This window comes from Onychostoma macrolepis, chromosome 04, assembly GCF_012432095.1.
Source record: "Onychostoma macrolepis isolate SWU-2019 chromosome 04, ASM1243209v1, whole genome shotgun sequence".
NCBI lineage: Eukaryota > Metazoa > Chordata > Actinopteri > Cypriniformes > Cyprinidae > Onychostoma > Onychostoma macrolepis.
The window spans coordinates 34034082-34045603 of record NC_081158.1 but is presented as its reverse complement, the minus strand read 5'-3'; the positions used below and the strand labels follow the sequence as shown (position 1 = coordinate 34045603).

Sequence of the window (11522 nt, the reverse complement as noted above, 5' to 3'; positions counted from 1 at the left end):
TGAGGTGTATGAATGACATTGTGCCGTCTGTATTGTTAAGGAAAGAGTTTGTCAAAGAAAGAGTTTTGAGCATAATGTATATAAATCTCACACATAAACATTTGACAATCTCACAAATAAGCAATTTATCTTTTGACATTCAAATATCACTTTTTTTTCTGAAAAGTTTCAATATTTTTACCCAAGACTTCAAGTCTGAATTTCTGAATTTTAGTTTTATATTTTATTTTAAATATTATTCTGAACAATAAATTTGACTTTTTTTGAACTTGTAATTTTTTTTTAGATTACCATTATGTAACTTTGCAAACAACATATATAAACAGGCATTGAAAGAGAAAGTTTGTTATACAAAGGAGGAGTTTTGGACATTCAGCATTTATGGATAAAGAATTTGCCACTCAGAATATAAAGTTGACAAAATCATGGACGTTCAACATTTATGAATAAAGGATTCGACATTCAGAATTATAACGTTTACAAAATTGTGGATATTCAGCATTTATGAATAAAGAATTTGATACTCAGAATTCTAATGTTTATGGAATTGTGGAAGTTGGAATTTACAAATAAAGTTCCCATTACAATAATAATAATAATAATAATAATAATAATAAAATGCTTTTCAAAATATATGGTCTAATTAAAATCACTATTACTATTTGTAAGCAAATAAAATAACACTTTAATGCCTTCTGGTGGTGAGTGTTACCTACAGTATCTTAATCACAGGAACTGATGTGCAGTCTCCATCCGCTCCACCAGACGGCAGCCTGAGACTCTCAGATAACAACACCTGCAGACAGCTTCAGTACAGATACTGCAGATGACAACTCTGTGAAAGACTCTTAATGTACAAAACAGCACACATTCCCATAAAAAAACAAGTCATAGTTTGTAAAAAAAAAAAAAACTAAATATATATATATATATATATATATATATATATATATATATATTTCATTTGTCCTTGTTCTAACCATATATGAAATGTCGGCTACTAGCTCTTCTCATGTTTATTGCCTCTATGATGAATCTGCAAAATTAATAAGTGTAAATGTGTACAGTATTACATTTACTACACAGGCCTAAGTATATGGCTGTAGAAGTGAGCAGCTTGTATTGCTGACATCACAGACACAGACACCTTACATACAGACAGCAGTAATTTGCTGAAATCTCTTCTGCTTTTGGATTCTGTCGGTATCCTGGGCAAGAAAACATGCTGGATGACTATTTAGTCCTCAATTTACCACATTCCTTATTTGAGATAAACTGTAAAACAGAATTCAGAACATGAGAAGAATTACTGCAAAACTATGTTGATAATATCTGAAATAACAAGAAATGCAAAAAATGAGAAGAAGAAGAAAAAAAATGCACTTTTCCTGTACATTGTGTTCTTGGATTGCATTTTTAATGTGATTTGACACATATTCCTGAATATCGAGAATTATTATCAACATAAACATTGAACACTGGATCTCATAAGACAGTGAATTGCTTCAAGCAAATATAAAGAAATGTGTTGAATATTCAGTAAGCTTCATAATGATTTGCATGGATGTCTCAGTCAGGCTATTGTCACTGAGTTCTGACTAAAAGAGAAGTGGTGAATCTCTGATACGAGATAAACTGTCGTTTTCACACAGTTCTTCCTCCATTCAGTGTAAGAAGCATCAGCTTGAGCTCTGAGAGGATTTCTGTCGTCTTCTCTCTTCTCTGGTAAGTCATTTACACACAACACAGTAAAACTTAGATTTACTCCTGTAGTTTTGAGATTTTGAAGCACTAAGGTTCGAAACATGTTCAAGATAAGCATGTGCTGTTTTTAAATCTTTAGTATTGTTCTGTATTCTCATGTAAAAACCTAGAAAAAAAATCTAAAACTTTAATCTAGAAATTTGGAAATAATGAGTTTATGTCAACAAAAGAGCAATAAATTCAGACACAAATAATTTTTTTCATTCTATCAATCAACATTTGCCATCACACACCTGTAGGTAACTGATAGGTGCTGTAAGGTCCACGAATTTAGTCCAAGGAAGGTATTCAATCGTTGATGAAGTTTTCCTGCGTGTTCGGTCTTATTAAATTATTATTAGTTATTAAATTTAGGTTAAATTAAAATCTGACTCCATTTTATTAACTAATCTGACTCCATTTTATTATGACCTCGATCTTAGGTTGAAAATTGGTCGTTTGTCTGTCCCTAATTATTCCTATTATTCTTCTGACATTTGATTATTCTAGTTAATTCTTTACTCGTTCATTAGGAATCTATGTCGCTCAGGGTGTATCACGCCGGCCGATGTACATGTACCCCACGATCACAAACTCTCCAGTCTGATCATTAGTCAGAGGTTATGACTAACTATTTAATAGGTCGCCCATGCTTAAAATGATTTAAATAGTGGTTCTGTTTAGCCCCCTACAGTCACCCATGTAACAACTTAAAGCTCAAACAATAATCAGAGGTTATGGCTAGCACTATGATACTTCAATAGTGTTTTTATCTAGCCCCCTATAGTTAATCTAACTATATAACAACTTGAATAAAGCTTAGACTATAACCAGAGGTTATGGCTAGTACTATGAAATATGCCCGAACCATGCTAGTATTTCGATAGTATTTTATCTAGCCCCCCATAGTAGATGCAACTTTATAACAACTTAACTAAAGTCAAGCAGTTAGTCAGAAATCTATAATCTCACCTGATGTGCCCCATGCTCCATCTAACCTGAGATCTAGTCTGTACTAACCCTGGACGCATGTTTGCGGTAACATACGCCTTCACTTAATCTACTTGAGAAAATAATTTCAGAGCAAGTCACAATAAATTCAAATGTAACAATTTATTATCAGTCAGGTAAATGTGTATTATACCAATTATACAGCCAATTCAAAAGTATCAATTCAATGCAAAACATCAAAATCTCAAAGATGAATCTAAGAGTAAGCATACCTGACTTGAGAAAAATACATAATATGAAGTGTGTGAACACAGAAGGCCGGCTACAGAAGGCCCTGATCCTTTTGCAACATTTCCTTAAGTACCTCAGACCAAGACCAACATCCCCCGAGATTGAGACAGGAACTAACAATTGGAATTTGCATTGACCGAGTTAACACCTTTTGGGACAAAAGGTAATTTTGCATGGAAACCACTGGAAACTGATAGTATGCAAAATATCTCTAAACTCTTAGGATCTGTATTACCTTTTAGTTTACTTCTTATAAGAATGAGACCATTGTACCAGACGCCCTGAGACAATTCAAATGATACCAAACATGACTGTGAATATCACTTGCATTCATGTAGAACATTACAATCTACTACTGACCATTTTGACCAGAGTGGAGGGAAGGATGGGTGAAGGGATTTAAGAAGAAACAAATGGACAGAAGGGATGGAAGTTTCCTGCACCTCCAATCTGTGGGGTGTCTCGAAGATGCTCGTGCATGTTTGTAATGTCTGTTTCTCAGGAGATCAAAGTATCTGAGGTTCTTTCATCCTTACAGGATAAACAAACAAAAACAGGTCCAACATTTTTGCTTTTTTTCCATTCTATAAAATATTTGTTTGTATATTCTGCTTTAAGGTGGAGTGCATGTAAATGATGGAAACATTGGTGACGTTCCTCCTCACTGGATCTCTGATACAAGGTCTCATTCTTACAGATTATTCCTCTTTTTAACAAGCTGAATTATTATGAAAGCACTTTCATGTGACCTTTATGAGATTGAAGAGCAATACGTGCTGCAGAACTTTGTCCTGCATATTAACTTTTTATAATTACTTCCTCCTGTTTTTCTGCATCTGTTTTAGGTGTTTTGTGTGGCTACAAAATCAATCTGCCAAACAGAGTAGAAGCTCTAAAAGGATCCTGTGTTTTCATACCCTGCACATTTGATATCGATCAACAATTGAACAGTTACCTCACTGATAGTGCAAAGAGAAAATGGTTTAAAGGCAATATCCTCCAGTTTGACTCCAGCAGCCCCAACACTGGACTGTTAAAAGGAGAAATATTCGGCACTGCTACACAGAAAAACTGCAGCACACGCTTCGATAATGTCAATCAGAGTCATGATGGGTCATATTACTTCAGACTTGAAGCCAGCGGTAACTTGCAATATAGCTACAAAGAACCTACATACTCCCAAGTTGAAATTTCGGTCTTAGGTGAGTGTCATATTATTCATGCTACTTCTATAGCGTGACTCGACACAAATTAAAAATAAATCTACTACTGAACAATATGCACCTTAATTTTTTTATATATTAATCCATATGCTCTTGTAATATCTCTATGTGTGTTTCAGGATCTCCACCCAAACCCACACTGAGTGTCTTTAAGGATCAGCAGGAGGTGATGGAGACGGAGGAGGTGATGGAGGAAGTTCAGTGAGTCTGCGCTGCTCTACTAAGATCTTCTGTCCGTCTCGTCCACCGTCTCTCACATGGAGCTCATCTCTCAATGAGAACATCACAGGACGGCAGTATCAGAACCAAACTGAGCTCATCTCTGATCTGAACTTCACTGTTTCTCACCGTCATCACGGAGTCACTTTCAACTGCTCTGCAACACACCAGCTACAGCAGAAGATCACAACACAAGAGTCCCAAATGATACGAGTTCAGTGTAAGACAGGAATTATATCAATCTCTGCTGAATGATCAACTATAATTAGTGCTGTAAATCATAAAGTAATAGCTTGAATGATTTTCTGCTCCATCAGATGCTCCTAAAAACACATCAGTGAGGATAAACCCAGCTGGTTTAGTTCTTCTGGAGGGTCGTTCAGTGACTCTGAGCTGCAGCAGTGATGCAAACCCAGCAGTGAACTACACCTGGTACAGAGACACTGAAGAACTCCTGAATCCAGTTCAGACCGGACCAAACCTGACCATCAACAACACTGACCCGACACACAGAGGACGATACTACTGTAGAGCTGAGAACAAACACGGCACTCAGAACACATCAGTGCTGCTGGATGTCCAGTGTGAGTATTAAAATGGACATCGGATGCAAAATTCACATAAGTTGCATATAAATGTGTCTTAGCAGTGTGGACACAACCACCCTACAATGATAAAAATGCATTTTTTAACCACCAAAAAACCTAAACTGTCTCAATCAAGCCCAGTATGACATCATACTGCTCAGGCCCCGACCACGACCACTGACGGACTGTCCCGTATTAGCATATCTCCGCTCTCAGCCAGTTGTATGCTGTCCGCTATTTTCTCAGTGCACAAGCAGCTGTAGCGACAACAATGTCTCATTTTGTAGTTGGATGTAAAAGTGAACATAAGAGTCTTCATGTTCTCCCTACTTCAGAGCCACTGAAGACGTAGTGGATTAGTTTTGTTTGGACATTTTTTCAATTTGAATAAAATGAAAACTAAAAGACTTTCAAATCGCATGAGCCAATATTTTATTCACAATAGAACACAGATAACATGACAAATATTTAAACTGAGAACTTTTACAATTTTATGCACAAAATGAGCTCATTTCAAATTTGATGCCTGCTACAGGTCTCAAAATAATTGGGACGGGGGCATGTTTACCATGGTGTAGCATCTCCTCTTCTTTTCAAAACAGTTTGAAGACGTCTGGGCATCGAGGTTATGAGCATATGTTGCTCTAAAACCTTTATATACCTTTCAGCATTCATAATGCCTTGAAAAACATGCAAGCTGCCCATACCATATGCACTTACCATCAGAGATGCTGGCTTTTGAACAGAATGCTGATGACACGCTGGAAGTTCTCCCTCCTCTTTTAGTCCATTTTAAATGAGCCTTGGCCCACAGGACACGAAGGCGCTTCTGGACAATGTTCACATATGGCTTCCTTTTTGCATGATAGAGCTTTAGTTGGCATCTGCAGATGGCACAGCTGATTGTTTTTACCGACAGTGGTTTCTGGAAGTATTCCTGGGCTCATTTAGTAATGTAATGTCAATGACAGAATCATGCCGATGAGTGATGCAGTGTCGTCTGAGGGCCCGAAGACCAGGGGCATCCAACAAAGGTCTTCGGCCTTGTCCCTTACGCACAGAGATTTCTCCAGTTTCTCTGAATCTTTTGATGAGGTTATGCACTGTAGATGATGACATTTGCAAAGCCTTTGCAATTTGATGTATTCCACAATCTTTTTGCGCACTCTTTTGCTTCTGCCCATCTTTACTTCTGAGACTCTGCCTCTCTAAGACATCCCTTTTATAGCTAATCATGTTACAGACCTGATGACAATTAACTTAATTAGTTGCTAGATGTTCTCCCAGCTGAATCTTTTCAAAATTTCTTGCTTCTTCAGCCCTTTGTTGCCCCCGTGCCAAATTTTTTGAGACCTGTAGCAGGCATCAAATTTGAAATGAGCTCATTTAGTGGATACAAGTATAAAATTTCTCGATTTAAACATTTGTTATGTTCTCTATGTTCTATTGTGAATAAAATATTGGCTCATGTGATTTGAAAGTCTTTTAGTTTTCATTTTATTAAAATTGAAAAAACGTCCCAACATTTCCAGAATTCGGGTTGTAAATGCCATTACATCTAGTGCGAGTACTTTTTAATCTGCTGGCCGTCCAGTGTCAGTACCTGTTACTCTTGTGGACGTCTAGTGCGAGTACTTTGTAATCAGCTGAGAGTCCAGTGTGAGTACATTGTAATCTTCAGAATGCCCAGTGCGAGTCTGAAACATGTACAATAGAAAGATTTTAACCTACCTTTCAAATCTTGAACTAAAACCACACATTTTACATTGCACATCATTTTTTTTTTTCAGATGCCCCAAAAAACACATCGCTGTCAGTGTTTCCCTCCAGCTCAGTGATGGAGGGCAAACCAGTGGCTCTGAACTGCAGGACTGATGCAAACCCAGCAGAGCTCAACTACACCTGGTACAGAGAGACTGGATCTCAATTTGAGTTTCTCCAGACTGGTTATAATCACACCTACATTGTGACAAACCCTACACACGGCGCATGGTATGGCTGTAATGCTCAAAACCAGCATGGCCAACGCAACGCTACAATTCAACTTGATGTTCAGTGTGAGTACAAAGAAAAAATTTATTTAATCTAACAAATTTAATCTGATCCCTGATAACATAAATAATGTGAACATAGTACAATAACTGCAGCAAACACATAATAATGCTCTAGATTTGAATGGAAAGTGCATTGTTTTGGGGGAAAATCAATGCAAATTGACATGAAAGAGTTGCAAAAACCACAAAAGCATGTTTAAATTATTTAAACTTGACATATAGCTTAAGTCGAAGTCAATTTTATTATATAAACTACAGCATGCTATATATTATATGGTGTGTGCATCACAGAGTATGCCGACAATCGTAAATAGGCTGACGATATACAGTCAGTTGCGCATCAGCTGCATGCTAGAAAAGCCGTGAAAAGGGCATTGCACTGTGACAAACATCTTCATTTACAGAAATATGGGAAGACAGAGGGAGATTTGCTTCCCCTTTTGTAAATTATTTTGTTATAGAGCAACATGTTGAAGTCATTCTACCGCATTTTGAAATGCAAGGTTTCGATATAAAACATTTGTAAAACTGCTCTTAAACCAGTGAAATTACAAGAAACTGTCAGTCCTTCTATAATGGAAACGCAGTGATCAAACGGGGTACAAGTAGAAATTTTTTTTGTGGCAACCGATAGCATAAGATGCTGCACATTAAACATTAAACAAGTTTTGGCTAAAAAAAAAAAGGTACTGCAGCACTTTATCTCAATCTTTTGAGTCATGACGACACAACTACACAAAGTAATAATTTGTAGCATAAACAAATTAAGTTGATTACTCAAATAAAAAGAGGTTGTTTCAACATTTAAATTACACACAATATTAAGTTGATTAAAATTATTAAGTTAACAGAGCTCAAAATAATGTTTGCACATAAAAATGAAAATTGTCAATGTTTACTCGCACTCATTACAAACCTGCATGACTTCCTTACTTTTTTTGAGAAAGATATTTTGATAAATGTCTCAGTATCTTTTCATCCATACAATGGAAGTCAATGGGGTCCAATGTTATTTGGATCCCAAAGTTCTTCAAACTATTTTTTTTAAATAAAGTCATGTCAGGTTTGGTGAGTAAATGACAATATTCATTTTTGGGTGAATTACATAAATTAAGGACTTTTTATAATTGAGTCCTACTGTAGTCCGAAGAGTAAAAAGAGTTCTTCAACACAATAATGTGTTTAAAATTGTGGCTTGTTCCTCTTTTCTACTTCAACAAACTATTAGCACTAGGTTGTTTTTTCTTCTATTTTTGTCATGAACATTAGTTTTCACCCACAGTGAAATGTTTAGCAGTTTCTATTAAGTGCTAGAAAACACCTACAAGTCAATAAAGTAGTTTTATTCTACACAGTTTGTCTAAACTGTAAAAAAAAGAAACAATCTGTGAAGTTTACAGTAAAACAATGCTGTAGCCAAAACCTTTGCATAAAAAATACAGTTGAACTTAATTGAACTTAAATTTACAGAACAAGATTTATGGATACCAACTTACTAATACACCAAAATATGTTTTGTTGTTTTGTAATAATATATTGACAACCACCATAAAACACTGTTAGATGAAATGTCCTGTTAGATTTATTAGCTTTTCACTGTATATAGTCAGGGAACTTTTGACAAATTAACATGGTTTTACTGTGACATTTTTAGTGTTTTATCATTTAAATAACAAACATGTTTTACATTGTAGAGACCATCGATATAATCTTTATCATAACAATCATATTCTCTCTTTCAGTTGCACCCAATATCTCCAGCTCTTGTAGCCGAAACAGTGTAATCGCGTGTGTCTGTGAGGCTCATGGGAATCCCTGCCCTACACTAGAGTGGCGTCTGTCTGGACATGTGCTCGCTAACTCTACAGAAACCTCCATCAGAGAGGAGACGCTAGGAAGCACAGGAGTGAAGAGCGTCCTGACCACCCGTCAGTCCCTCACAGACACGGACGTCCTGCAGTGTTTCAGCTCAAACACTTACGGCAGAGCGAGTCAACAGTTTCAGACCTTCCCATCAACACAAGAGACAAGTGAGAAACACAAAACAACAGCTTTATCTGATCGACAAGAAAGATCACAGAAGATGTCTTTACCCTTGTGAAAAAGAAGTGTGATTCATTCTATTGAAAAAACTACTTGCAGATAATATATTAATGACAAAGTGCAGTATGTAATGATGTCAACATCTGAGATCTCCTAAACTATGAAAGACTAACCTCTGGGCAATAAAACTGCTTTCCAGGTTTCCATCATCCATCAGTGCTGCTCGGAGCTGCTGTCGGCGCGTCAGTGATGATGATCGTGTGCATCGTGATGCTCTGCTGTGAACGGTGTGTACAAATGCCCTTTGAGGAAACACAAGACGTATAAAATTACTAGAAATAAAATACAAAAAAAACCTTAAAAAAAAAATACTAAAACTAAAATGAATAAATAGCTATATAGACATTAGAAAAAATTATTTAAAAAAAGACAAAACACAAATTTACAAAAACTTTAAAATCTAAAGATTTAGTAATTTTGTTTTGGTTTTTTGGTCATTTTTATTACTTTTTGTTTTTAAATTTTAGCTTTACTTATTTTAGTCCATCAGATTGATGTACATGATAAATGTAAAAAGTTTTCTTTAGATTCATTTCAGTTAAAAGTTATTGTGTTTTTATTTTTTTAGTTGAAGTAACATTTTTTTTAATGGTTTTAGTTTTGGTTAACTATAATATTGCGGGTTCACGCATTGTTCTGATGAGACTTCACCTGGTTCTTCATCACAAGGAGGATTTGTCATTCTGATTGAGATATTGTTTAAGCATCAATTTTTTAATAACCTGAAAACATGTTTTTCAGAAGAAGGAAAGAAAAACCTTCAGAAACCAGACAAGACGACACATCTGGACTCATTCTGACTCAAACTGTGAGTAATTCATTCTCAAAGACATTACAGACAGTGGTTCAGCAGATCTTCTCCACTCATTTTGCCGTTTCTTCTCCATCAGGCCGTTGCTCTGGATAATGACGGCCAGTTTGTTTACGGCAATAAAGGCATGCTGTCATCCACCGCACCGAGTTCACCAGAATCTCTTCATTATTCCTCCATCGACTTCACAAACACTGAACCACCGTCAGGAGAGATCACGGGCATCGCCTCGCTGACCAGTGAATACGCTACGGTCCGACACCGTCCTGCAGGAGCCACAGACACAGAGAACAACACCTCAACATCTGAGACAGAGCCTAAAAAACAAGACGTGACAGCAGAGATCACAGACACCTCATCACCAGCATCAGAAGATATGATTTATGAAAACGTGCACCAGAGGGATTTTTAGAGCGATTTAAGAGGAATGACTTACTTTCATCTGTGGAACATAAAAGAAGATATTTTATATTTTAAGATATTTTTTCTCAGTGTTTTAACAGGGTAGTTTGCCCAAAGAGGCCAAGATGTAAGTGATGTTGTCATGTGTAGAAGAGTAAAGAAGATTTTTAGCTGACACTGTGCTTCTTGGTGATTCATAAAATGCATGTTAATGGGTACCGGCACTTTGAGGGTCAAAAAAAAGCAAACATGCTATTACAAGTAATCCAGTCCTGTATAATTTATTTTTATGCATTTTATTATACACCAATGTCTTTTATATCTTACTCAAAATATATTTATTTTTATTACATTTTTAATTATCAATTGTGTTTTAAGACATGTGCATAAGCTTAATTAAATGTCTCTGAAAAAGCAATAGCCTACAATGTCTAATAATTATAATACTAATACTACTAATAATAATTTTAAAAGTCCATATAACTGATGAACTGAGTTAAAAATTGAATCTGAAGCTGATGTAAAAATGAAGCAGGTATGAAGAGCTCCCAGTGTAACGTGGGGACACGACAACAGGGTTGGAGGATCCATGTGCAGGCTAGTAGTCAGACAGGCAGGGTCGAACACCAGCAAACAATATCATCCAAGGCAGAGGCAAAAGAGTAGTCCACAAACAGCAGCGAACCATCATTAAAAAAGGAAACAACACCCAGTCTGATATGTCTGGAAGAAATACATCTTATTTAAATGTTAGATTAAATTATTTACAGATTGTGTCTCTTCCAATTCCACACCCAGAGCCATCAGGCTTCCTTAGAAAAGAAGATTCCCTGATTTTGAGGAGTATGAATGACACTCTGCAGTCTGTATAGTTAAGGAAAGAGTTTGTTAGGTTTTGAGCAGAATGAATATAAATCTCACAAATATTTTATCTTTTGAAATTCAAATACCAAAAATATGGGTAAAATATGACTTTTATTTCTGACAAGTTTCAAGATTTTAAGGTTAAGGCTTCAAGATGGCATGAAATGAAAATCCAGTTCTATTCTATTAACTTTGCAAACAACTTGTATAAAAACAGGCATTAAAAGAGCAAGTGCGTTACAGAAAGCCTTTTACAAAAGAGAAGTTCTGGACA

At 36.1% G+C, this 11522-nt stretch overlaps 1 protein-coding gene across 1 annotated transcript; it reads left to right on the top strand.

Moving 5' to 3' along the window:
• The first annotated feature begins 1662 nt into the window (after positions 1-1662).
• Positions 1663-10685, top strand: LOC131539300 (sialic acid-binding Ig-like lectin 10). Its single transcript, XM_058773788.1, has 10 exons — positions 1663-1725; positions 3604-3667; positions 3831-4187; positions 4328-4647; positions 4745-5011; positions 6805-7071; positions 8811-9098; positions 9311-9398; positions 9913-9979; positions 10062-10685. The coding sequence occupies exons 4-10, from the start codon at positions 4632-4634 to the stop codon at positions 10392-10394; spliced, it is 1326 nt and encodes a 441-aa protein (XP_058629771.1). The 5' UTR covers positions 1663-1725; positions 3604-3667; positions 3831-4187; positions 4328-4631; the 3' UTR covers positions 10395-10685.
• The last annotated feature ends 837 nt before the right edge of the window (positions 10686-11522 follow it).

Bases quoted from the DNA above. Each gene is read 5' to 3' on its own strand.
- LOC131539300 (XM_058773788.1), top strand. The intron at 9,099-9,310 runs GTGAGAAACACA...ACTGCTTTCCAG, and splicing joins CCCATCAACACAAGAGACAA to GTTTCCATCATCCATCAGTG. The intron at 9,399-9,912 runs GTGTGTACAAAT...CATGTTTTTCAG, and splicing joins GTGATGCTCTGCTGTGAACG to AAGAAGGAAAGAAAAACCTT.